Source organism: Megalopta genalis, chromosome 15, assembly GCF_051020955.1.
Source record: "Megalopta genalis isolate 19385.01 chromosome 15, iyMegGena1_principal, whole genome shotgun sequence".
Classification (NCBI taxonomy): domain Eukaryota; kingdom Metazoa; phylum Arthropoda; class Insecta; order Hymenoptera; family Halictidae; genus Megalopta; species Megalopta genalis.
The window spans coordinates 7,360,763-7,388,108 of NC_135027.1; the positions used below are offsets into that span (position 1 = coordinate 7,360,763).

The following is a 27,346-nucleotide window of genomic DNA, read 5'->3' on the forward strand; positions in this document are numbered from 1 at the left end:
ACCGAATTGAAAAGAAGTGCAATAAACGGACAAAAGAGAAAGTATTTAGATACAGAGAAAAGGCACAGAGCCTGTCCTTGTGTATATAGGCGTGAAGAATATTCGAAGCGGGAGAAAAAAAGACAGGGGCATAGCCGAAAGCTGAGAAAAAGAGGTAGAAGAGAGGTTTACAAAAAATTGGTACAGAATTTGGATTCGGTTGTTGCGCGCACGCGCGCCTTCTCGCCTTCCGGTGGACAAGAGAGAAAGAGAAACGGAGAGACACCGCGAAAACGATTTGATTCTGTAGGCTAATTTGTGTCCTGTAAACGGTCGGGTACTTTTCCAAATTTTCAAATGCTAGAATTCAGGCACGCGATTATCTCGCAAACAAAGAGCCATCGAGTGTGGTCGCGTCAATCGATCGTATGATCATCGTCGGGCCACAGTGCTATATCATATGGTACAAAACACGATCGATCGGGACAAAACAATGGCATTAGAGAGTGTTTCCGCGGCTGAGACTCTAATCCAAAGGTTTGCCTCCACATTTTTTATTCACCAACAAGAATAGTCGAAATTTTTCTATGACTATCAACTACTACTACTACTACTACTACTACTACTCACATCACACGTCGACCCCCCTCTCTGGAGGTTTCGTGCTGGTCCCGCTTTCGTTCGGTACACACCATTGGCACCGCGACGAAAAACGAGCCCATTACTACACTGTTCTTGGAGTACACGTAACTCTTTTTTTCTTCTGGTCCACTATGGTTCTTCGTACCGTTTGAAAATTAAGTCAATCATGGTAAAGTTAAAGATCTCAACTAGTACGTTTAGAAAACCACCTTGACACCATTTGTAAGGTCAAGGTAATTTTCGTAACAAAGAACATACAATGGCAATAAGTAGACGAATCGATTTTATCACTGAGTCATGAGACTATTGCAAAACACGATCGCATGCGTCGCTGAAGTGTTCAAAATTTCGACATATTAATATCTCGATGAAATTCGGAGTAATGATGCAATTTTAATGAAATGTAGAATTCTGTATTATTTTTAATTTTATTCCATGCTTTTGCTTTTCGCAATTAACGTCGAAGAATCATCAATGGATTTTAGTTTTTAGTAGATTGTTTAATGTTGAGAAATCATGCACGTGATCTTCGGGGAGTAATATACATTCCTATATACAATTTTCCTGCTTCGTATAAGACACATTTGCATACTAGCCATATCATTCATGTACAGACACTCTATTTCTACATGTAACATACATGTGGCGCCCACATAAAGTACATATGTGTACACATCACGAGCACACAACATATACATACACGTCTCTATGTATATATACATATATATACATACGTATACATCCATATACCCTATGTGTATATATTATATATACATGTATACACATATGTTCGTACATATACATATGTATATACGCACGCGATAAAGGCGACAAAATGAGGTCTACACATGAAGAAATTCTGACGGTGTGATGTCGTCAACGTATTTTTTTTTTTTAATATTACACACACCATTGGTAATGCTGTAACGATGACAATCAGATATGCTGCAGAACAATGTGATAATGTTGTATATCGATCCAATGTCTATGCTATTGCATCGATGATGATGATGAATTAATGATAGTCATGATGATAATGCTAATGACGAACGTGATTCGTGGGTAAGGTAAATCAATCTATTATTTATCTACACGGCCGTGGTCCTGCGCGTTTCATTTTGCTATATTTAACAACTATTTTAACACCTGTAATTTGTCAATTACTTTTCTAGTTACGTATTATTACTTATTTTAAAACGTGGAAATGGTTGTATATGCTTCGAATGGGTTTTTCTTCTCTTTATTGTAATTTCCTGCTTTTATACGATCGATATAATCGTACGAATATTATTGTGCATTCTTGGCAAGCATCGTATTTTACAAAAAAAACGGTGTGTAGTAAGGAATGATTTTTTTTCCTAGTACATGATAACGTCTACAATACATGCATTTAGGTTGCATCGATCGATACACCCGCCCTGTGCTACAACGTGTCCGTTAGCCGTGCCCCAAAAGCAAGCTAATGTTTTCAGCTCAACTAGTAGCGGAAGCTTCTTTCGAGTATACTCTGCTCGACCAAAGTTTACGATGTGCCTTTATCTAACATATACAAGGCTATGATATGTATTTAATGTCCGCTGCTGATATTGGCCTTGTCAACTATTACAAGCCTGGACTAATTCTTTCATGAAAACTTTTTTTTTTCTTTTATCAATGATATTGCATTTCTTTTTAAACGTTGATAAATGATGATAATAATGATGATGATAATTACAAGGTGATAAAGATTTGGAAAATATGTTTACTCTAGCATTTTAATACTATGATATTTTGAAGCAATCTCATTAGAAAAAAGAACTTATAAAGCATTCACAAAAATATATTTGGTATATTTGATATGTTTGCAAAAGTATATTTAAGTATATTTGAAACGTAAGTTCCTCTTCAGGACAATTTTTGTAAAATAATTTTTTTCAATTTTACACTTTATTATAAGCAATTTTTAATTCCAAAATTATAATCCTTAAAATGTTTGCGAAAGTTTAAAAATAATTCTATCTGCTTACACAATATTTGAATTATATCAGTCAGAAATGACAGATATTATTAAATATTCAATTCGAACTGAGCATATCTAGTCATCGTTACGCATTAATTATTGTATCCTAAGAGATTTTAAAGTATAGCTATAAAACAATACATAAACATACCTTACACACAAAATGAAAATAAAGCTATCATCTCCATTTTAAGATATGAAACTTGAGATTTGTATCGAGTATAACATATATTTCATGTATTTGTAGTAATAATGATAATGACTTGGAAGATGGAGAAATTCCATCTGATGAAGACGATGAGCCAGTACCACCACCAGTAAAAGATGATGATGCCATTAGAAATGTGTCGAAAGCAGATACATCAAAGAATAAAACCTTTGATTCTAAGTTTAGTAAAAATAAGAAATCTAATGTTCAAGGAAGCAGCAAACACGACAGATTTTTAAAATATAAAAGTCCAACTGAAGATTGGGCTGGAGATGTTGAGAAAGCTATTAGGGCAGCTTTGGAAGAAGATGGTGCTAGAAACCAAGATTCTAAGTCTAAGAGTAAAAATAATAGAAATAAGAGTAGAAAAAGGATCCGTGATGAAAGGGAGGAAGATCGTAGCAAGGATCAAAAGGTTTTAAGATATTTTTTTTTTTTCATTGTAAACGCTTTATGCTTCTAATATATATTTTACAGAGACGAAAAGTGAGTGATGATGAAAACGCTAACGATGATGAAGATGAAATGTTATTTGTTAGAGGTGCTTCACCTGTTAGAAAAGATGCACAAGAAAACAGCTCTCCAAGACATACTAATGATCATGAAAATTTTGATAGTAATTCAGATTATGATGACAGGCCTAATGTAAATCGACATAGGGATAATGATAATAAGCGTGGGAATACAAGAGGAGGTGGTGGGGGAGGTAATATTATATATATTTGCATTTAGAATAGTTTTGCATGGTTTTATTAATATTTTTATTGTAATAGGTCGGCGAGGTGGTAAAAACGAAAGAGGTGGTAAAAATAAAGCTCGAGGACAAATGAGGAATGATAGAAATGGTCGAAGAAACCAAAATAATGATCACACTCAAGATCCAGATGCTATATGTGTTTATTATATGCAAGGAAAATGTCACAGAGGAGATGATTGCCCTTTCTCACACAATGCATTACCACCTAGAAAAATGGAATTGTGTAAATTTTATCTTATGGATTGTTGTGCAAAGAGAGACAAATGTCTGTACATGCATCACGACTTTCCATGTAAATTTTTTCACATTGGGCTAAAATGCAATCAAGGAGAAAACTGTAAATTTTCTCATCAACCATTAAGTGAACAGGTACTGATTTCAGAATTTGTGCCTTTTAAAGGAAAAAGACGGTTTTAAATGAAAATTTTCATCCCTTAGGTAAAAGGAATATTGTTAAAACATTTAGAAACGGCACCAAAGGAAATTCTTGGGGATTTTCCACGTTTAAGTAGAGAAGGAGCAATGTTAATGATAAATAATACAGCAAGAACACTATCGCAGGGTCAGGATGTGATGAACCAAAAAATTCCAAGCCTTTTTGATTTAAACGTGCCTGCACCTACTAGTATTACAGATAAAAATAATGAGAAAGAGGAGAAAGGTATTTCAAAACATTTTCACTTTCCACGCGAAAATATCGTTATGATATTATCAACTAACACTAAAATTTCCTATATAGAAGATCAAACATCACAGCAGAAAAGTGTTAGAGAAAGGAAACCATCTGGTAAGAAAACTCGATGGGGTTCAGATGAAGATAGAGTTCCATATGAACAAATTATGCTACTGCAATCAGCCAATGAATTTGGTTTACAAATCCCAAATGCTGCATTGGGTTTAGCAACTCAGCAGCAACTACATCCAAAACCACTGATTCCACAATCCATGCCAAATATGGACTTCTATACCGAAGCTAATTCTGACATGAACAAAATTAATTCAAACAAACGAGACAGAGAAGATTTTACAAAAGACGTAGAGGAGGATGAAATTTTGGAGCAGGTACAACAGTAATAATTTTAACTAGAACAATCTAAATTATTGTCAACATGTTTTTCTCTTATTATTATTTATTATGAAAGTAAAAACACTTATTTTTATTTAGGCAAAGAAGAAAGATTCTTCAATACTTGAAAATTCGAAAGATATAGATTTAAGGCAACTGTTGAAAACTTCAAAGAAGCCTCCACCTGTTGTTAGTATAGCTGATAAAGTAGCAAATCTTACTAAATCTAAATTTGACGAAGAGAGTGACCACGACGAAGAATCCGATCTTGTTATAGAAGTGCCGATTGAAGAGGAAGATAAACAGAAAGAAAAAAGTTCAGATCAAGAAGGTAATACGTTATCCAAAAAACTAAAATACAGACAAATGTACATATATACCAGGGGTCAAAAAAGTATTCTTACATATAGCTTTTTTGGAATAATATTTATATGACTGTGAATAGCCAAGAGTAAAATTTACAAGAAAATTAATTAATTTGTTACAGGAACGTGTATCTCAAGCGAACAAAGCAACAATAATAATACTACTTCGCCTCATGCGGAGGAACAGGAAGTACCATCTCACTTACCGAAGAAAGCACAGGAATTATTCATGCGTATTCAACAACAGCAGCGTGCAGCACAAGACAGTTTCAAGAATATGGAGAATGAGTGTCCCACAGAGAAAACAGATAAAATTCTAGAAGACTGGTATTCTGATGATGAGGATGATGATGATGATGATGATGATGATGATGATGATGAGGAGGGTGGAAATCTTACGATAGTACTTTCCAATAAGGACTCGTTGAAAGAGGAAAATGAATTCTCAGAGAAAACATCAAATATTGTTGTAAAAGAGGAGTTCCAACCGGCAGCCTTGACGCCTAGCATACCTCAACCAGCAGCCATTGTAGACAAGCTTGGCGACTTAAGTAAGATTGATATCAGTGCTGAAGTATCAAAATTATTATCATCTATTAAAGCGCGTGGTTCACCTGGTGGAAAATCCAGCCAACAAAGTGCTAATGGTCAGGAATACCTTTCAAAAATCAAATCCTCGCCGGACAGAGTATCATCAGATGAATCTAGCGGCCAAAACAAAAGTGTATTTGGCGCTCCAAGTCAAGTAATAAAAATTGAACATGAAACTTCGAGTCCACGATCTTCTCCCGGAACAAGTTCTGCACCTGTCTCTAGGGACCCTCGTATGTCTCGAGATCCTAGACAGCGTAGAGACGAACAAAAGCCAAGCAGTCCCAGCAGAACAGAGTGCAAAAAAGAGAGTAAACCTCTTAGACTAGAAACAAGTATCTATAGTTCTGGTATCACTGCAGTGGATACTAATATGGACACAGACCTCCGTACTAAGACGGATCAAGATCTTAGAAGGAAAGATATGGATTTCAGACAACGATTTCAGACTGGTTTTGGTGATACTGATCTACGAGTTGTCGGAGCGGGTTTTACGGATGCGTCCACGAAATCCGATGTCGATCTGCGGCAAATGTTAAGTTTACCATTTAAGCCAGCACCGTCTCATGTACCTTGCACAGAAATAGATGCTACTATTTCGTCACACCCTCCAATGGTATACAAAGTGTATGTCGTGGACATACCAAGACCGGATTATACAGGTCTGAAGCTTACTAAAAATGACGCCCAAGTGAAATACGATCCACGTTTAAGAAAAATATTTAGAATCGGTAAGGTTGAACTAGCTGATTCTCCTATGTCTCCGCCCCCGGTAAAGCCGGACACTCCAAAGTCACCCCCGCAAGTCCGATCTGATCCGCGACGAAAAGCTCTCGAGGCTTCCAATTTATCTTCTCAAAACGTTAATGCTTCCATGATGAAAACTGTACCACAACCATCAATGGAAATGCCCAACATGGGAATGGGTCCTGCTGGTATGTCTGTGCCTCCAACTATGCCTGGCCCACAAGGTATGCAAGCAGGACAGAACATGATGCCCATGGGCCCAAATCCGATGCTTGGAAACATGGGCCCAATGGGACCCATAATGAATGCACCACCCATGGGTCCGCAAAATATGCCACCGATGGGCATGACAGGTATATCGAACATGCCTCCAGGAATGCCTATCAATGGACCTGTTGTACCTCAAAATCAAATGAACTTTGATCCACGTTTTAATGTTCAACGTAACAATGGAGCTGGTCTATTGGGTCCAGCACCTGGTTTCGGGCCGGAGGTCAATCCTCCTTATGATGGTGCAGCCTCTTATTCTGGTGGTAACTTTAATAACTTTGGTCCCGGTCCTGGCCCTGGCCCAGTACCTCCGGATTCTGCTATGATGGGATTTAATCCGAATGGTCCGAATCCAAATTTTGGCATGGACGGATCAGAGTGGAACGGAACAAACCAAAACAGACGCGGTGGTCGAATCAGACGACGAAATCGTAACAGGACCAATATCGTGACTAATAATTAAAGCAATAAATAATATCGAGTAGGTACATAATCAAAGTACCTGGTGATAATTCTCATTCTAATTTAAATTTGTACAGCATGCATTGCCGATGCAATGCATTCCTTTACGGCGGTCCAGATTATTTGTCTTGATCTTGTCAATTGTAAATGGTGTCAAATGCTCGTTAGGTGATTTAAATAACAAAATATGAATCTAAGATAATCGAAAAATTAATGAAAAAGAAGTTGTAAATGACTATATATTCACGCATTTGTTAAGTACGCATGAACGATGTGAATAATGCTCATAATCACGCGACATTCTATATTTTATTTAAAAATATAGATCATACTCTACATGAGAAATATTGTATACAGGATACATTTGTTAGATTACTGGTTATAGGAAATGTTTCGTTGAAGAGACGTATCTGTATATATTGAACATCATCATCCATTTGAAAAGACATTTAATACATAAGATGGCGACAAGTTGAAGATCATTTAATTATACAAATTGATTTATATTTTTTTTTATGTCTTCCATGTATAGTACATAAACAGTAATGCACCATATTATGATTCATGTGCTCACTATAGTCTTGGATTTCTAGAATAGCATACAAATTTTCGTAAATTACGTTGTAACAAAATGAATACAAGTTGTCAATCATTAAACGGCTCAAAGCCTCGATAAAAATTGAAAAATCAATGAGATAACAGTACATTAATCAGTACGAAATTGCAATATTCTGTAAAAATTGATGTATTTGTAAGAATTTTGAAAACAGTTGTACATGGACATACTTTTTTACTTGCATAAGTATTAAAGGGTTATAGATGGGTATAAAGGAATCTTTCCTTTTCGAACTTTTGTAGACATTGAAACTGAAGATTGCTGGATAGTAATGACGTCTGTAATAATCTAGGTTTTACATTACTAGCAAAGAATACCCAGTAATTACATTTGTCAGTTTTGTGGTACTTCTGTACGTTCCACATCAACGCTAAACACGTTTATCTGCTAAAATGCAGATTAAGAGTACTTCCTCTTTGAAAAATAATATTAGTCACAAATTATATTTAAATTCAAAGAATTGTTCATTCATTGTCCGATGTTAACCTACCAATTATAATAATTTTCTTTATCATTATTATTATCATTATTAATGTGAAACCATAAAGTAAATTACATTTGTAAAAAAAATAAAGTTTACTATTATATAGTAAAACTTTTTTTTGTACAGTTTAATTATTGAATTTAATAAGATTATCTATCGTTCTCGTTTTAATGTTGTAAATAATGCTGTATTTCTGCAGTGCACTTTTTAAAATACAAGTACATCTAGATATGGGTATAAAAGGTGACAAATTTTTATATACTATATAACCTATACAAGAAGTTGTACTTTCATTTGACTACAGTTCACACTATTAAAGGTCTTATTGGATTATTATCATTATTGGTCTTTATCCAATAATTATAGTTAAAATCATGTTCCATTAATGTACAATGGAACTTAAAGGATCAGCTCTTATAGCTGATAGATCCAAACGTGCATCCATTTCATCATCCAATTCTCCTACAATTGCCCTAAAAAGGAATAAAAAAGGTCATATTGAATAGAATGGTTCAATCATATTTTAAGTATTGTAGAATTAATGTTAGTGAGCAATATGGTTTTAATGTTCTCTTCGATTGTGACAATGAGCATTTTAATATCTTTCTAATTAAACATCCTGAAAGATGTAAATACTTTTAATATAATTACAAGTCTATTTATCTATACTTTAAAATGTAAAATGTATATTTTTTTATCTATCAGTATTCATCAATTTCTTGACTGCCAGAATAAAAGAGTTAATATTGTTCACTCTATATATGTTCAAGTTTATATCGTATTATATATATATATAAATATATACAGGGTGTCCCACAATTATTTTAACAGCCGAAAATGAGGGGTAGCTGAGGTCATTTGAAGTAACTTTTTCCTTTGCGAAAATGCAATCCGCGGCTTTGTTTACGAGTTATTAACGAAAAACACTGGCCAATGAGAGGTGACGGTGCGAGAGAGAGGGTCCGCGAGAGAGTCCGCAGCACGAGGCTTTGACAGAAGGTCGGGACGGACTCGAGCCGCGTTCGAAGTATTGAACAAGTCACGAAGCGAGAACTTTCCGGATTTTTTAACTACATAACAGTGATATTTTTAAGAAAAACGCTGTTCACCTTTACTTTAGAACGTCTGAAGAATATTCACTAATTTTTCGGACTCGAAATAATATGTAGTTTAACCGTGACAGTCGTTTTAATTTTCTGGTGTGCTTGACACCTTATGTGTACCATATGAAATTTTTATGCAAGGTGTACAGTGAAGATTAACAAAGTTCGTAAATGATATTTTAATTTAAATAACTCCGTGTACGAACAGAATTCAACGAATGATTCGCAAAGCTGATTTAATAATAAATAATCGCGTTAAGGTACGTAAAGGATTTGTTTTTTAGAGAAATATGAAAAATATTATCGATAAGAAACTCACCCATTTAGTTGAGGATGCATTTGCTGACTGGTACGTACTGACCTCGTACAACGAACAGCTGATCCCAGGTCGATGACCGCAACATTCGAGGGATACTATCGGTGGAACCTCTGGTATGGTTATTTGCGAAGTGCACTTACATTGCACTGTCACCAAACACTGATCAGTTATTTAATCACTGATAATCCGAATCACTTGTGGATATTTAAGAAAGATCACTGAGACTCGTTCGCGGATAATCGTTTATTCGACGCGTTCGTTCGGAAGTCGACGTTTCACTGCCGAAAAATTCAGGCCTTGACTGTGGGTCCTTGTTGTGCTTCGTTCGACCGTCCGAGGAAATGACACTCGATACCATTTTGTTCGCACGGCCATTAATTACGTTCTAAGAGCGCAGGGTGACAGCGGGTCGGACACAGTTTACGTCTCGGCATATCTTGTTTATTTCATTTGGCGGTACCCTGCGCTTCGAAGAAAATAGTATCGGGTGTTATTTCCTCGGACGGCCGAAAGACGAACGACAAGGCCTCGATTTTTTGGCAGTGAAACGTCGACTTCCGAACGAACGCGTCGAATAAACGATTATCCGCGAACGAGTCTCAGTGATCTTTCTTAAATATCCACAAGTGATTCGGATTATCAGTGATTAATTAAGTGATCAGTGTTTAGTGACAGTGCAGTGAAAGATCAGCTGTACGTTGTACAAGGTCAGTGCCCTTCGACATCATGAATTTCAGCCAGCAAATGCATGCTCAACTAAATGGGTGAGTTTCTTACTGATAATATTTTTCATATCTCTCTAATAAACAAATCCTTTACGTCCCTTATTTATTATTAATTAAATCAGCTTTGCAAATCATTCGTTAATCTTCACTGTACACCTTGCATAAAAATTTCATATGGTACACACGAGGTGTCATGCACACCAGAAAATTAAAACAGCTGTCACGGTTAAACTTCATATTATTTCGGGTCCGAAAAATTAGTAAATATTCTTCAGACGTTCTAAAGTAAAGGTGAACAGCGTTCTTCTTAAAAATATCACTGTTATGTAGTTAAAAAAATCCGGAAAGTTCTCGCTTCGTGACTTGTTCAATACTTCGAACGCGGATCGAGTCCGTCCCGACCTTCTGTCAAAGCCTCGTGTTGCGGACTCTCTCGCGGACCCTCTCCCTCGCACCGTCACCTCTCATTGGCCAGTGTTTTTCGTTAATAACTCGTAAACAAAGCCTCAGATTGCAAATTCGCAAAGGAAAAAGTTACTTCAAATGACCTCAGCTACCCCTCATTTTCGGCTGTTAAAATAATTGTGGGACACCCTGTATATAACGGAAGTATAAATAATGAATGCATTAATTTGACATCAAGAAGTTGCTGTATTAATGTATAATAAACATGGATAAAAACTGCATAAACAATGAAAATCATTATTATATAAAATTAATAGCAATACTAAAGAGACGACTGGATATTTTTTGTACTATATGCACTCAAAAAAACAGTAAATTATTTTAAGTACTTACACATTGTCACCTCTAATAATGTGTAAACCTAATACAACTTGTTCTACACCTTGTGTAGTACTATATACACGTTCATGTGATTCATCCAATATTATATTGATAGTTTGGTCAAAACCTTTTAGTGTCCCCTGAAAATATAAGAATTTTTGTTGTTAGGGAACTGAGAAGAAATCTTGAATAGAACATTTTTGTTACAAATAATTGTACTTCTGAGACTGTAATGTACATACAAAAATCATTTTACACCGATAATAATCTTAAGTTATAATCTAAGAAAAATCTTTTTCTATAATATTTCTATACTTACAATAAAATTTCTGCCATCAGAAGTGATAATAGAGACTGTGTCTATAAACTGTTTAGGATGCATATAGAACGATTGTAAATTGTAATTAAATTATAAAAACTTCACAATGAAATTTTTAAGTTTAGTATTATTTGTAAAAGGATACGATTCACGTAACTTTCTAATCCTGACGCCATAATCTTAATTACACATTAAAGTAAACTTTAATGTATATTATATTATAACACGATTACGTGCTCTGTATTTACTGTTCAACCTATATTCAAGCAAGTTTACTTAACCTTTTTGCTTGACACATCATTTAATCATTTTCTCAACAGAAACCGTATCAAGACTTAATAAATTATAACAAATTAAAACTAAATTACTTCGAATTCGATTTGTATGTAAAAACAATGTTCAATGGATACAACGTTTCTAGTTAATCACTGTCAAAATGCATAGATGATTGGTGTGTTACAATATGAATGAGATCTTTTTCCGTTTTACAAAGTTGGTTATTATGATGAAATTAAAAACTGTTAGTCTCTCGTGAAATGTGGATTTTTTCAGGATATTATAATTTTTATGATCAAGCGGGAAAATGTGTTTTATGTGTTCTTAAAAAAGAATCTCTGTTACGTACATAAACAGTCATGCCTGATCATAGCATGTAAGCCATTCCGCCTCACAATACATATATACAACACATGTTGATGTGTAGGATACAATGCATGGTTTGATATGTTAGACAAATTTTGATGGATTCAGGAATACATATTTGTATACACATACATAGTACATACATTTACGAACACATACATAAAAATCATAATCCAGATCATAATAATAAATACATTACGTTTATATGTAAAACATATGTATACTATACAGGGTGTCCCGAAAATGTCTCGTAATCTGGAAATGAGAGATTCCTGAGGTCATTTGAAGCAACTTTTTCCTTTGTGAAAATTTTCTCCGAGGCTTCGTTTACGAGTTATTAACGAAAAGCACTGACCAATAAGAGGCGAGCTCGGCTGGCACGCGGCGGCCCAGTCAACGAATGCACGGAGCCCAGTTCTGCTCATTGGCTCGGCCGTCTCGCGCCAAATGATCTCGCTTCTGATTGATCACTGTTTTTCGTTAATAACTCGTACACAAAGCTGCGGATTGCATTTCCGCTTTTGGGAAACCCTGTATATTGTATTTTGTGTGATATGTACATATAGGGTTCCTTTCTAGCAAGAGCAAGTTCAAGCTTTCCACGTACGATGTCGTTGAGTGGCATGCTATTCTGTTGTTGATTACTTGTTATAATATGAATCTCCATGGAAAAACATGGATATTCAAACGACAAATACACGAAGGAAAATATTAAATCATGTAGTCTGTAGCATTCTAGTAGAAAGTGGCTATGATACTGGCGAGAAACAAGCATTAGAAACCCTGACAGAGATGCTGCAATCTTGTAAGTACTTAAATGAAATTCCACGATCCTAACCTAAAATATGTTTTTATTAGTATTTTCTATTTAATTTTATTTATTGAAGGTGAAACTCTATATTATAGCTACAGATTGTTCAATAGTCTGTTCGGTAGCATTCGAAATTGCAATCATAAACTACTAATCCAATCCTAGAGATATAATCCAATAAGTTCTTCTATAACTATTATTTAAAAATTTGTTTGTTCTTTTTTGATATATTATTCATATGTTAATAAAAAATGTTTTACAGTTATAGTAGAGGTGGGAGAATCTGCAAGAAATTATTGTGAATTGTCTGGCAGAACCGAACCACTCATAGCAGACATTATATTAGCATTGATAAATATGGGTATAAAATTGGATAATTTAGAAACTTATGGGAAGAGATTGAACAGGACAGTATTACCACCACTTCAGCAACAGACTCAATCAAAGCAATTAAATATTTTACAAGCTGGAGTAAAACAAGGTCATCCATCTCATATACCTGGTTACTTACCGCTCTTTCCTGATCCACATGCATATATTAGGACACCGGTAAAAATAATTCTTCTAATTTTTAGTTTAAAATATCTGACTGTTTTGTAGTGAATTATATTATTGTATTTTTTATCTATGAACAGACACATAAACAGCCAGTCACAGAATATGAAGCAATAAGAGAAAAAGCAGCAACACAGAAACGTGATATTGAAAGGGCTTTGACTAGATTTATTGCAAAAACTGGAGACACTCATAGCTTATTTTTAACAGAAGACAACAGTATGTTTCCATGTAAGTAATTTCACTACAATCATGATATATTTATAGTTGAATGTATTCAAGATATTAAACATTTATTTTTTCAGTGATATCCTGTAAAGCACAATTTCCTAGTTACCTAGCTGCTCTTCTTCCTCAAGATCAAGTATTTGAAACTGATCAAGATTTCCAATTTGAACCAAGTCCAGTAAAAAAGAAAAAGGAGCAAGAATTGGAAGAAACAGAAGAAGGTCTGATTTCCTTATAAATAATAAATATTTATCTTTATAAAACTAAAAATTTTGTGTCATTTTAGGTATGAAAGTACAAAACGAAGATACTGAACAAAATGGGGAAACTACAACACAACAAGATGCTATTGATAATCCCTACTTACGTCCTGGAAAAATACCAAAGAATAAAATGCCAGGTGCAGTACCTCCAAGTTCACACACAATGAAGAGAGATTCTCTAGAATGTTGATGATTTAATCAAATACGTTCTTCTAAGTTTATTAATTTTTTGACTAAGGATGTGTATATAATGTTCTTATGCTATACATGATCAATAAGTTTTTATATTTGTATTACAATAAAAATTAATCTTTATTATAAATAGGTTTACAGAAATTCAGGATGTATTACTAAAAATTAGTATTATGTAATATAAAAACATTCCATCTGCTTGTTATGAGATTACTATTATTATCGTTTAATCTACTTATTTTTGTTTTAGTAGTATAGTACTAAAATGATTCCACATATTTGGTTTAACATTGCTCACTCTTACATTATTTTGCAATATTTCACATTTATATTGCACGTATATAGCACCAATTTAAAAGAAAGGAAAGAAAAGAAAGAGTATATAAAATCGATTATGTAAGTCTCCTAAAAGGGATGATTAGACAAAACTTATAAAAATATATTTTCTTATTATAATATTGCATGTTATGTTTTTCTACATAGAAGTATGTTGCAGTAAATATATATATAGCACCCTATTAAAATGAGATACATGAAACTTTCACTCTGTAAAAATACGATATAGTATCTTGAGTCGATTACATTTCTCAGAAATATAGATAAAAATTTCTTGCTCTAATGTGCTTATGTTGGATCAATATTATTATATATTTATATATATATGAAGTACACTTACTGTGAATATGCATACAAATATATAGCAAATTGGTAATTTGTATAAGGCATAAGCTCTATCATCTCTACTAAATTTTATTTTTTACTTAGGTTGAGAGAGATAGGCTCTTTAAATAGGTCATCTGAAAATACTTTTAGATTATACTCCAATAATTGAGATATGTTTCTCAATTCAGATGAAGTAGCTCTCTACTATTAATCACTAGCTCCTTTGTTATATTATAAACTATATACAGTGGTGGCCATATACTTAAAGACACTTGAAAAACGGTATAACTTTTTTAAAACTAGACTAAACGACTTGAATTTTGTTTAGATGATAGAGGAACTAGTTTACTAGATAATGACTATAATACTTTTTATAAATTTTGCTATTGCTTAGAATGACAAAAAGAGAATAAAAGACTTATGATTTTCAACTTTTTTATCTGATCCTATAACGAAAATGTAAAAAATGCATTTTGTAGATCTCGGTTACTTATGTACATGTTGAAACTTTCATTGAAATCAGTTGACGCATAGTCATGCTACAGTCATTGAAAGATGCAAAGTGACCTGTTTTTGGTTGAAATTCGTGAAATACTGCGATTTTCAATTGTTTAAAGCTTATGTCAAGATCAACCGATTTCGATGAATTTTCTAGAAGTTACCGAGTTCTATATAACGCATTTTTAAAATTTTTGTTATAGACTCAGATAAAAAAAGTTTAAAAACATGAGTTTTTTAATTTTTGTTGTCATTCCAAATAACAGCAAAATTTATAGAAAGTATTATAGTCATTGTCTAATAAACTAGTCTCTCTATCAACTAAAAAAATTTAGTCTAGTTTAAAAAAAAGTTATAACATTTTTCAAGTATCCTTAATTATATGGATACTACTGTAACTCTTACGCGAAGAATATGTTATTTGTCAATATATGTATAAATATAAATTATCGTTACGATTATGCTTTATATTTTGAGACTATTGCAAGAGTTATAATTCTGGTGTGCAGAAGGCACTGAATGTTTTTTCGGTCTCAATAACGTCAAATATTTAGCTTATACATTTTTTCTTCAAGCACAAATTTGTGCAAACGACTTTTGAACATAAAAGGAAGTAAAAGGATACATAGAATAAGCGATTAAAAAAAATTTTTCTAAAATAATTTGAAAAAATTCAATGAATTCTGATCATCAGAATGTTACTTCTTGTTAGAACACTTTCTTGAAATATACCATGTGGAATTTATTATTAAAAGATATCTTATATTAGGAAGTCTTACCCATTTGTTCTAATTCACTTTCATTATTTCAACAACTTGTTCAGTACTGGTACCAAGGCTGACGTCGCACCCAGCGCAACTTCATACCAGAAGCTGTTCGTATCTTTATGCTTGCACATTCTGCTGCTCGGACAGTTTCCTTTACGCTCTGCATAAGATTTTGAGCGTTTCCAACGAGCATGTCTGTGGCTTCTTGGTCTTCTTCTGTACCTGCATTTTTTCAAGAAAAATTTAGTATTGAATTAAAAATTTACAATGAAACAGAGAAATTAAAAACAATGATTATAATTTAAAAGTATTCATTTATATTAATACATTCCATAATTTAACGAAGTATATTAATGAAAATTATTGTACAGTGAAACAAATCAAAGTAAGGTAAATAATCTCTGTGATATAGTAATAGCAGATGTTGCACAGATGAATATGTTCGTTGCAAGAATGTATCAAAGGGTGTAAACTGAATAATCAACTATTTCTTACAGGGGTAACTACTGTAGTGTATTGCATGCAATACATGTCAACTAGTAGTTTTTAAATATGTGAAAATGTATTTGAAAAACAGAGTGTGACTGTTCCAAAGGGAAAACAGTGTGTGCTTTAATTAAATAAATCATGCAAAAGGGACAAACTTAAAATATGAATGCTAAGATTGACGAAGAATGGAGACTAGTTTTAATGATGTCAGTGTTTACCACTTTGGTCTGCTGTAAACTAATTCAATGACATATGAAATGCATTACAGATGAAGAATTTTTTACGGATACAGTAGATTGTTTTTTACGTATACACAACGTTGATATCGATGTATTGTCTATTATTATCGGTCATATGGATTATGCTAACTTCTACTTATCATATAATAAACTTACTGTAGCCAATCAATTCGTCTACACCACGATGAGAAGAGGCACATTAACCGAAAACCATGTAGAAGTTTCAATAAAATGTACATAAATATTTGTTTGATAATTAAACTATTAGAAATTATTTCTAGATTTTATATTTGATTTGCTCAACGTAAATTTAACTTGTTCATATCGCTATTACCTTCTTTTGATCACTTTAAAAACGTTTTAAAGATAATGAAATAGATGTTTCTCATTGAATTGTTTCTTGGTCTTCTGTAGGGGAGACAAAATGTGCATGCATTGCAATGCAAGTGCAAGACCCGCGGGATTCTCGAAAATTAAACAAAATAAACGCTAAAGAGAACGATAAAGATATCAAGCATAATCTTATCAACTTTTTTACCATAAAGCATCAATTCTTCCCAGGTGGGGAGCGTCTCTATGTATGAAAAATTTAATTAATAATTGTTTGTCGGATCAATTTCTTTGAGAATATAAAAGCTTACTCCCCAACATCCGTTAATTATTATTAAGTGAATTATCTTTTACTGCATCAAATATATATTACATTAAGAATACTAATTTTTATTTTATGAAGAAATTTATGTACTATACCTTGTTCACCTAGCATTGTAGCTTTGACTGTTGATAATATTTTCAACTGTGTCCCTATAGTAGGAATACGCTCGCAAACTTGAAGAAGGTTCTAGAAAGTAAATATAAAAATTATAATGTATCTTAATAATATTAAAGTGATAAAACATTATGACAAGTTAACTTACTGTACGAATACGTTTATCAGTACATTCCCTAGCTAGTTCTTTGGCTAGACGAGTCACTTCTTGAGAGGCTTCTGCAATATCTTTTGCACATGCAATCAAATCTCGCTTGTTGCCACCTTCTCCTCTGACTAAACCTGATAGTCTACCCATCAAAATAGCCATCTTCTTTGCAGCTGCAATAATCTCATTATCTTTGCTAGACCATTGCCGCACTTCTTGATGTAGGCCATGAGCTGCCATCTAAAAGTTTAATAAATTCAAATAAGTATTGTACTGTTTAATTAAAGAAAAAAATTTTAAGTACCATTATAGGCTGATTAGGTTGTGGTGCATGCATAAACATTTCGTCCTCGTCATCTGTTTCTGGTGGTGGAGGTCTTGGAGGTGCTATGTCTCCACCAGGTAATGGGGGACGTGGTGGTGCGACTTCTGTGTAAGAAAAAAAACAAAAGAGCTCATAGTAACTGTATAATGATACATAAATCTGTATCAAAATATAAAGTTTCTTGCATACTCTTTGCAGAGTAGAGTTTGACATCCACTTATATGAAAAAAATGCAGGAATTTTATAATTACCATCATCATTATCATAATCATAATAATAGCCTATCATTCCACGCAGCATTAAAGATGCAAACACATTGTTAAGACATGTCAGTACAAAAAGTACTTTAGTATGCATGCAGTGAAACTTATCACACACATTGTATGAAGTATATTAATATAATGAATGGTTTAAAATATTAACATGGGAGACAAAGGGAGACATAATACAAATAATATCATAAAGCGAAATTTAGAATGATCATTATGACATTACATGGAATGTAAAAAGGTATATGAATTGCCAAATGTAATGAATTTTACTAGTAGTATAGTCATCTCCTATTTTTCAAAATTTGATAACTAAAGCTAAAACTTTTCTAATTCAGCAAAATATCATAAATGTAATTTCATGAATTTTTGTACTTTTAATTTTATGTATACAATTTTATAAAGAATAATAGCTGAATTTAATAATATGTAATTGATTATAATTTATACATGCTGATTCCCAAAAAATAAAGTTTTGCACATTGAACACTTGCTGTTTTCAGACCCTAAAATTACTAATTTTAAATTACCTCCATCGTGAACTGATTTTTCTAACTCGTTGTCAGAAGCCAGTTCTTGATACAGGAGATCAGGGTTATCTCCTGATAAAAAAAAAAAAATTAATTTTTGATCCTAACGTATCAAAGAACAATATTATCACTGAAACTTCTCTTTTCTGTCATGAAATTTAAATCATTTTTAAAATAATCTAACAATATATATGTGTATATATAAAGAAAGAGTATTTAAACTAAACATATATATAGATACATACATACATACATACATACATATATGTTTAGTTTAAATACTTTCTTTAAAATTTACCATATTCTTTCTAGTAACAGTAAATACCTTCACGTGCCCACTTCGGTAATGGACTGATAGCGCGATGTTGGGGTTTATTTGTGTTCAGATTAGGGCTGATGACACATAAATTGCTTGGCGATGGTTGATTTCTTAAAGGTTCACCAACTAGTATTTAAAGAAATATTTACAAATGTTCAAATTTTCCATTAAAATTAAAAAATCAAACAGGACTGTTATTTTGAGATATACATTATTTTAAAATGTAACATGAATCTCTTATGAAACACAATATTGTTTAAAACACTATTATTATCTTCTATGTGCCTATATTTCAGAAACTGATAAAAATAGGATTCTACTAATATCATATTATGATTGTCAATCATGCATAAGTCGTCTCCATGCAAATATATAGTACCTTTATCTGTGAAGTAATTATATCGACGGCTTGGCAATTGTTCGTCTGGAAGAAATATGTAATTAAAGACTTGTTATACGAAAAATTTATACTTCGTATAAAAAACCTATTATCATACTCATATTCTCTATAAAATTAGGATAAAATGATGATGGAATGGTGATGTAATGTACATTTTTTAACCACTTCTACATTATAGTTATTAAATACCTATTTCCATAGAAGTGTACATTCAATATATCACTTTTTATATAACATAAAAAATCAAGATTATGTTACAGAACTATTTTCTGCACTTACCATCATTAAGATGTAATTGTGACACTTCTGGCGGAGGTATGACATCGGGTTGAACCGCAATAGCTTTACGTACATGCCCAACATTAGCCAACAGCTATAAAATAGAGAAAAATCAATCAATAACAGTGAGAAATTTTATATTATATGTTCTACTTACTGCTCGGTTGCTTTCTCTCCAATGAGAGATTGCATTACTATCATTTATATTAATTGCAACCAGCTTTGCATCTTGTACCATTGGCGCAACGCCTGCATAAAAATAATTAATGTACATAATAGATTGAATTCATCTGAATGTAGTTCAATATTCATTTTACTCACTATTTTGAAGTATATCCGTTGCATAGTTAACTCTCTGAATGAATGCAGGATCTTCACTATTGTCACTTTCCTGTTTAGCCACCAGAATCACTCGGTTAGCCAGTCTAGCGATGGCGGCTGTATTATCTACCATCTTTTGCGGATGACTCTTAGCAATAGCTTCTTCACAAAGGAATGAGTGCTTCTGTATTTGTTCTTCAGAAGTTCTAATAAAGTCACCGCTATCTGTGGCTTCGTCACATAATGCCCGCGCCCTTTGCATTGTTTCTGCGTACTGTTGTCTTAAATTTTCAAAATGTTCATCTGCAGCTTTACTGTTCGGATACGTCATTCGAATTCGTCCAGCGTTTATCAACTGAGGAGTCAACGATTCAACTTGTGATGCACTAGCGGTCAATGCTTCTGCTAACTTTTTGTTTCCACCGCTCCCTAATTATAATTCGTGGCATAATCCATTAGTGATTCTATACAATTATGCCTAACGCAATGAATTTACTACAAAAATAATAATATTTTTACGTACCACCAGCAGCTACCATCTTGGCTGTCTTGGCCGCCCTATTAGAAAATGTTTGAAGAGCATGTGTTTTATCATTGAAGTTTTGATCACGTCCTGGTGTACCTTCTGGGGCTAGCACAGCATCCGTAAACTGTTTTAAGGGTGTAGTGATGTCAATAAAATCTTCAACCACTCTGGATACAACAGCCTGCTGTATTCTATTCTTCAATTCGTACAATTTGTGTGACAACTGACGAGCGATTTCTTGAGCCCGTGGTGTATTCCCTAGTCCATGAGCACAAAGATCTCCAAGTTGATGAGAAAGATTGTCAACCTCGTCGCACAATTGCAGAATCTCTGCTTTGTGTATACCCGGCAAACCTTCGGCAACCTATCGTTTAGAACATAAACCAACTGATAAACATAAGATAGTTTAGGAGATCAGCCACAATTTAATGTAAAGATACCAACAATATAATTAGATCAAGGTGCACTTTAGAATAAGTACTCGGTATGTTACACGTAACTTACGCTCGCTACGTGTTGCTGATTCTGACTCCGTTTGCGGCATTCAAATTATTAAAGTTATATGATAAGCCTCTGTATTAATAATAATACTGTACCTAGGTATAGGAGGATACCAGAGAATTTTGTCAGTTATACACTATGTCCTACCTTCTTTCCTTCATGTATGATCAGCGCTATAGCTCTCTGGCCAAGTCCTTTGTCATCGTTTTGAGGATTTAACAACCATTTGTTAGCTTGTTCTAAACGACCTGCGACCGTGTGAGCAGTCTGAGTAGTTCCAGATTTGTCAGCAGCCACTATAGCGGATGCGATAGAACTTCTAAGTTCGTTCACTTTTTCCTTAATACCGCGTGCTAAAGCCTCCGCTTGTGGTGTTGTTCCTTCAATAATGCAGTAGGATAAGTATATAATTAAACTGTTAATAGTTTCTTAAAAAAAAAAAAAAAGAGTAGCACCTCTTTCATTCTGTCGCAACTCACAAAGAGCATTGGTCATAGTAACAATTTGTGAAGTTAATTTATTCAATGGTTCTGCTTGAGATGGAGGAAGATATCTGTCCGCCAAACGCTGTGCTTGTTCTACTATTTGACGAAGACTTTTCTCTCCAACTCCACCGCGTAAGGCAAGTCCATCATCTAACCAATCATATGCTGCTCTTATTCTGGATTCAATAGCGCTCTGTGCTTTTTTAAGAACCTAAAAATAAATAAACAGATTAATTATTTTATTTATTCATTGAATTATCTAAGTTTGAGTCACTGCTTACTGTTAACTGATCAGCATCCCACTCTTCTTCATCATAGGTCGTCAATTGTAATACTCTAATAATTTCGTTTAATTCATCAGACATTCTGCCAGATAAATAATTCCGATTTTCAGCTGCTTCTTCTGCTCCCTTACCTCCTTGAGATATAATATGAATAAAAATTTTCATAGAGCAAATAAGAATTGGTGCAAGAGTTTTCACCTGTTACAAAAATAGGTGATAGAGTATATAGTTACAATAATTATAATTATTAAATATTAGAGCCTGTCTAAACCAACCTGGTCCAAGCATCGAACAAGAATCTCTCTATGCACTTGATGAGTTAATTCTTTCTCACGAGCACTCACTTCTTTTGATACTTTACTAAGGCAGGGACTCAAATTTTTAAGAAAATGAACTAGATCTTCCATGGTTTCAATAACTTCGGTTACTGCTAAATAGTCTAGAACTCGTTTACATTCTCTGATAATTTTGCGAACTTCACTTTCATCAAAACAAAGCAACAGCGAACTGGTTCCTTGAAGAATACCACGCGAACCTTCGATAAGCTTTTTTCTAAAAAAAAAAAAAGTATTAAAGGAATTATTTATCACTGCTAATAAGTACAAAGATATTGTTTTATATTTTTGACACCTAGCTGGTCCAGAATAAGGATCTTGTTTAAGCATAGCTGATGCTTCTTCCAGAAGACGTGAAGCACCTTCCACACGTTGCAATGCAGCAGGCATGTCTTGTTTAAGTAAAGCATCATCAGAAGAATTTATTGTTTCTTTGCCCACCTACATGTAATAGTTAATATAAATAAAAATGTTAAATAATTTTTGAATTTCTGTAGGAATATTTTTTTCATAAATTAGTTTACCTTTACAAGATTTGCCACTGCCATACTAACTGCTTGGACAGGTCTGCCCAAGTCAGGCATTGCATTTCCATCTTCAGCTTCTTCATGTAAAATAACGAGTCTAGAAACCTACATTATAAAATTATTAGTATATACAAAAAATAAATGTCATATGTCTCATTGAATTTTTATGTTTTTATTAAATAGTAATTTTAACTATATTTAATTATAAAATATTTTATAATAATGCAAGATTATGAATAATCCATTTTCTTTTTACTTATTAGGATTTCCTACAAGATAACAAAATATTTTAATTAAGGTAATAAATGTTGTTCTACTTATTATGTATTAACATTGAAATAAAGTCATTAACATGTTTAAAAGATGATTTAGCTTAAATGCATTTATATTTGTCAATGTGCAATGTGTGGGATGACATGATGATAGATAGCTTCAACTTGTCCTTTTTTGGAAATACTAAGCATTCTCAGGTGGTTAATATGTTTGTTTCAGCGATTTAGCTGGCAAAGGGATTGAGTTTCATATATCCAAGCTTTCAGACCTAAAGATGAATTTAGTATCCCTGCCCTATATTTGTAGAATGATGTCATAGTTCTATATAAAGAAACACAAGTCACTTGGCAATTTGAGTCATGGTAAATAGACCCACTCATAATTAATATTAATGTCAATGAAGTTAAATTACATTTTTAATGCATTTTTACTAAAAGTTCTTTTTAATATGTATAGTTTGACAGGTTCGAAATGTATACAATCAAATTATTTATAGAACAGAAACCAACAAGAAATGTTTACTTTATGTTTTATATATATATATACATCTTCAAGAACAAATAATTTGTTACAGAATAACTGTGATTTCTCATCAATTAAATTTTCACAAGATATTATTTTTCAACGTTCTGTATTTTCCTCTCTTAAAAATAGCGAAACAAATGACAGTTTCGGAACATCATTCGAAACATTATCGATATAATTGTTGTTAATCAATAAGATTAAAAGTTTTATTACCTGTTGTGCTACAGGTTCGAGAATACTTTCTATAGTTTTCGTGTGAAATACCGGCATCTTGATGTCTTTTCTCGAGAAAATGTAGAATTATTAACTATGTAATCGTATTCACAGAAAAAAAATTATACTGAAGGTACAACCGAGATTCTACGTGTAAACTCATCAACAATACATTGGATAATTTGGAAGCAATTCACTTTAAAAATAACAAGAAACAATACAAACAATGCGGCTTATGGGACAGCAAGAATGAAATGGTAGCTCGGTAGCTCCGTGATGGATCACGATCAAGAATCCTAATGATTGCTCTAGCCGAGAAAATCGTATCGATGCATCATGCATCATCGGTTGCACACAGCTTGGTAGCAGAATATCTAGGGAAAACAAGGTAGCCATAAATTTGTAAGTTACCAGATAATTTAACAAAATTCCCTGTGGAACTCGCTTGTGATTTCGAAGTTTTCTACATTTGATTTTATGACGACTTCCTCGAGAGACGAGAAGACAAATTAAAATAAATGAATAACAGTTTACTGCAAGTGCTTGATCCAAACGTACATACCATGTATGTAGAGGAGTTGATTTTACATAATAACCTTGATTTATGTTAATGCGTCCAATAGTGGATCAGGAAAGGAATGCATGTTTTCTTCGGATCAATTCAAATCAACCGCCACTATTTAGAAATTATACATACATAGCGTTATTTTCTACGTCATCGAAATATGTATGTACGTACATATTTATTGTATACATGTGTAATCGTAGCATACGCATATGTTATGTATGAAACTTTCATACAGAACTATAAGTACATGTGTGTATTACATATTTCACTAAAGGACGAATATACATAATACATGCTTATAGATGTAGCACATTTAATTTAATTTTTGTATTTATGTCTGTATTAAGAAACAGAATTATCTACGAGAAGGTAAAAAGTATTCACAGAGTGGTCAATCACAGACTGTACCTCATCTGTGGTTCAATATTTCTTTCTACATAATAGTAAATATGGAAACAGAGATTTCCTTTTTAGTGAATATAAAACACAAAAATTTTATTGTTTGTTAATAGAACTGACTCGTAGAGAAGAATAGATAGTACATATAATGGAACTTTCAAATAACCAAAAAGTTGATAACTCTTCAGCAAGTAAAACAAAGCAGTTAAATAAAGAATATCTGAGAGCTTCTTGTAACTGGCAAATCACTAATAACAAAACGTGGCGAGATGTTTTTACTCTCACAGTTTCTTCTCAAAAACAAGAAAAGTATTGAATATTTTGGTTTTTAATACTGTATTGTTGTAATATTGTACTGAACATAATGTACTAATTCTGTAACATTAAAAGATTGTTGTGGCTATGTTTACAGTGTCGATATTGATGAAATAGTCAACCTAAATACATGTATGTCTTTACAACCAACTCAATCTTCTAATGAGCCATGTATGTTGGAACTAAAGTTACCAAACCATCAAAAAATATCTCATATTGCCATGGTTTCAGAGGGCTATGTTCTAGAATTTTTCAAGCTATGCGGAGAGTACCAAACAACAGTATTTGCAGACCTTTTAGATGAGTTTGAAGATAACTCTGTTTATTTTGCAGAAACAAAATTTAGTCCACCTACTTCTGAAGCTAGTATAAAGGTATAAGAATTCTTTGCAATGAAATCTAAAGGTTTCTATGAACAAATTAATTAATTTAGAATGTTTTAGTTCACAAAAACAAAGAGTAAAGATTCAGTTATGTGGATATATGGTATAATGCTCTATATAACAGAATCTACTGCTGAATCCAAAACTTTGTTTCCACCCATTTTTAATCCTGAAATCATAAAACAATTCCTAAGTGAACTACCTTTCTTGGATGAAGATAATGCTCCAGTTGGTATACAATCATGTTACAAGAATATCTTCAATTCATCAATAGACACAAATGTAAAAGATAATCATGAAAAAGAAATGGGACAATATAAGAAACAGCATACTGAATTAAATATAGACATTAAGACTTTCATTGACAATAGGCTTCATGATATGGAGATAAGGCTGATGAAAAAAATGAATGAAATGGAGCAAAAGACTAATGAAAAACTAGATATTATATTAAAACAATTAGAAACTCAATCTAGCACAAAATAAAGCTTACTTTGTATAATTTGAATATACAATCTATGCTTGAAAACAATCAAAAAATAACTAAATAAGGAACTTAATATATAAAGTAAAAGGAAAATTAAAGAATTTTTAAATAATACTATGTTTTCATTTTTATTTCTAAGTGTTTTCGAATATCTTCAAACTTGTAGATCTGTACATGTATTTATATATGAACTAAACAGTAAGTTTAGTAAAAATTTCAAAATTAAAGATTTCCTATGCTACATGTATAATATAAATTTCTTAATTTACTTTAATTTTTTTTAATGCATATAAATATGTATAAGAATGTACCAAAATTTACACTACATTTGACTTAATATTTATATGTGGAGGAACCACAATGACATGGAACCAGAAATAGTATTACAAAATTAAATATTTATGTAACAAAATAAAGTTTCAATTTTATTTCAATCAGCATTGTTATCTTCAGGAGGATCCCATTGATGAAGCTGTTTCCTCCACAATCTTATCATACCATCCCACCCTCTTCTACTATATTTAATATACTTTGGAGGTGTTCTTGGATGTTCCCTTGTACGTTTTTCTCTAAAAATGGATATAATTAGTAAAATTAATTATTTTATATCTTTATGGTAATATTGTTGCTTATAAAATCCTTACTTAGGCACAGCCTGAATGTATCTATCGTATCCAATGGTATTTTTTCCATAATCTATTTCTTTTTGTCTACGTGCCAATACTATAGGATCTGTTTCATATTCTACACATTTTTTACTACTGTCAGAAGAGTTCGTAGTAGAACTAGAGTCACTGTTACGTCGAGTTCGAAAAACTTTTGTATCTTCATTGTATGTACTATTTTCTCTAGTTCTCTTGCGTAAACAGTACAAGTCTTCTAGTTTATTTTTAACATTATCTTCATATTGTATGTTGGATGAATGATTTGTAAATACATTTGTATTAATATTTGTTGTAACGCTCATAGTAACATCTTCGTGCAATTGTGGTTGTAAGGAATTTTGAGCAATTGTGCTTTCTTTGTTCGACTCTAATATTTTACCAAGTTCATTTGAACTCATACAAATGGCTTCATTAAGAAGAGCATCTTCTTCATCCGCGAGTTCTAACCAGGAAGTTTTTACAACGGTTTCCATATTAGATAATTATTAAAAATATAATTCTTAAACCAACCTACGAGTAAACAATAACGTAGAATATAATTTACGTGAATACGTAGTAAGCAAACATAATAAAGCGAAAAGTAAACAATACCTTACCTAATAGAAGTAACCTAAATCAATAACTTTTGAATTAGAACATTACGAAGAATTGTTAATCTACAATTTTTATGATAAATACAAGAGCTTATTAATCTAGACTCTCGTCTATGATTAAA

The 27,346-nt window shown here is 32.7% G+C and overlaps 6 protein-coding genes across 20 annotated transcripts; 3 read left to right on the top strand and 3 right to left on the bottom strand.

The window, feature by feature from the left end:
- The first annotated feature begins 382 nt into the window (after nucleotides 1-382).
- On the top strand, nucleotides 383-8,162 carry su(sable) (suppressor of sable). 2 transcript variants are annotated; one of them, XM_033468783.2, is made up of 8 exons: nucleotides 383-516; nucleotides 2,868-3,243; nucleotides 3,306-3,534; nucleotides 3,602-3,954; nucleotides 4,024-4,246; nucleotides 4,325-4,647; nucleotides 4,751-4,982; nucleotides 5,139-8,162. In XM_033468783.2, exons 1-8 carry the CDS (start codon nucleotides 440-442, stop codon nucleotides 7,085-7,087), a joined length of 3,762 nt encoding a protein of 1,253 aa, XP_033324674.1. In that variant the 5' UTR covers nucleotides 383-439; the 3' UTR covers nucleotides 7,088-8,162. The 2 variants fall into 2 exon arrangements, with proteins under 2 accessions (XP_033324674.1, XP_033324675.1); XM_033468784.2 differs by lacking the exon at nucleotides 383-516 and adding an exon at nucleotides 1,123-1,683.
- A 189-nt stretch (nucleotides 8,163-8,351) lies between these two features.
- On the bottom strand, nucleotides 8,352-12,175 carry LOC117219543 (U6 snRNA-associated Sm-like protein LSm8). Its single transcript, XM_033468745.2, has 5 exons — nucleotides 12,064-12,175; nucleotides 11,584-11,694; nucleotides 11,439-11,479; nucleotides 11,132-11,259; nucleotides 8,352-8,659 (listed from the first exon to the last, which is right to left on the bottom strand). The coding sequence occupies exons 2-5, from the start codon at nucleotides 11,612-11,614 to the stop codon at nucleotides 8,569-8,571; spliced, it is 291 nt and encodes a 96-aa protein (XP_033324636.1). The 5' UTR covers nucleotides 11,615-11,694; nucleotides 12,064-12,175; the 3' UTR covers nucleotides 8,352-8,568.
- A 462-nt stretch (nucleotides 12,176-12,637) lies between these two features.
- Nucleotides 12,638-14,334, top strand: Taf8 (TBP-associated factor 8). Its single transcript, XM_033468747.2, has 5 exons — nucleotides 12,638-12,885; nucleotides 13,154-13,440; nucleotides 13,527-13,677; nucleotides 13,752-13,895; nucleotides 13,961-14,334. The coding sequence occupies exons 1-5, from the start codon at nucleotides 12,756-12,758 to the stop codon at nucleotides 14,125-14,127; spliced, it is 879 nt and encodes a 292-aa protein (XP_033324638.1). The 5' UTR covers nucleotides 12,638-12,755; the 3' UTR covers nucleotides 14,128-14,334.
- Nucleotides 14,202-24,181, bottom strand: Vinc (vinculin). Of its 12 annotated transcripts, XM_033468746.2 has the most exons (21): nucleotides 23,815-24,180; nucleotides 22,801-22,908; nucleotides 22,572-22,717; nucleotides 22,217-22,493; nucleotides 21,939-22,139; nucleotides 21,628-21,868; nucleotides 21,320-21,552; nucleotides 21,176-21,196; nucleotides 20,669-21,035; nucleotides 20,146-20,574; nucleotides 19,982-20,073; nucleotides 19,825-19,918; nucleotides 19,525-19,569; nucleotides 19,152-19,271; nucleotides 18,827-18,898; nucleotides 18,279-18,308; nucleotides 18,007-18,131; nucleotides 17,703-17,942; nucleotides 17,536-17,626; nucleotides 17,324-17,359; nucleotides 14,202-16,279 (listed from the first exon to the last, which is right to left on the bottom strand). In XM_033468746.2, the coding sequence occupies exons 1-21, from the start codon at nucleotides 23,869-23,871 to the stop codon at nucleotides 16,110-16,112; spliced, it is 3,195 nt and encodes a 1,064-aa protein (XP_033324637.2). In that variant the 5' UTR covers nucleotides 23,872-24,180; the 3' UTR covers nucleotides 14,202-16,109. The 12 variants fall into 12 exon arrangements, with proteins under 12 accessions (XP_033324637.2, XP_076382571.1, XP_076382570.1 ...); XM_076526456.1 differs by lacking the exon at nucleotides 17,324-17,359 and adding an exon at nucleotides 16,942-16,959 and having other exon boundaries at nucleotides 22,217-22,717; nucleotides 23,815-24,181; XM_076526455.1 differs by having other exon boundaries at nucleotides 22,217-22,717; nucleotides 23,815-24,181.
- A 395-nt stretch (nucleotides 24,182-24,576) lies between these two features.
- On the top strand, nucleotides 24,577-26,400 carry LOC117219547 (uncharacterized). 3 transcript variants are annotated; one of them, XM_076526487.1, is made up of 4 exons: nucleotides 24,577-24,751; nucleotides 24,895-25,090; nucleotides 25,194-25,470; nucleotides 25,540-26,400. In XM_076526487.1, the coding sequence occupies exons 2-4, from the start codon at nucleotides 24,930-24,932 to the stop codon at nucleotides 25,963-25,965; spliced, it is 864 nt and encodes a 287-aa protein (XP_076382602.1). In that variant the 5' UTR covers nucleotides 24,577-24,751; nucleotides 24,895-24,929; the 3' UTR covers nucleotides 25,966-26,400. The 3 variants fall into 3 exon arrangements, with proteins under 3 accessions (XP_076382602.1, XP_076382603.1, XP_033324639.2); XM_076526488.1 differs by lacking the exon at nucleotides 24,577-24,751 and having other exon boundaries at nucleotides 24,758-25,090; nucleotides 25,172-25,470; XM_033468748.2 differs by lacking the exon at nucleotides 24,577-24,751 and having other exon boundaries at nucleotides 24,758-25,090.
- Slbp (Stem-loop binding protein) lies at nucleotides 26,219-27,104 on the bottom strand. Its single transcript, XM_033468716.2, has 2 exons — nucleotides 26,611-27,104; nucleotides 26,219-26,535 (listed from the first exon to the last, which is right to left on the bottom strand). Exons 1-2 carry the CDS (start codon nucleotides 27,102-27,104, stop codon nucleotides 26,397-26,399), a joined length of 633 nt encoding a protein of 210 aa, XP_033324607.1. The 3' UTR covers nucleotides 26,219-26,396.
- Between the last annotated feature and the right edge of the window lie 242 nt (nucleotides 27,105-27,346).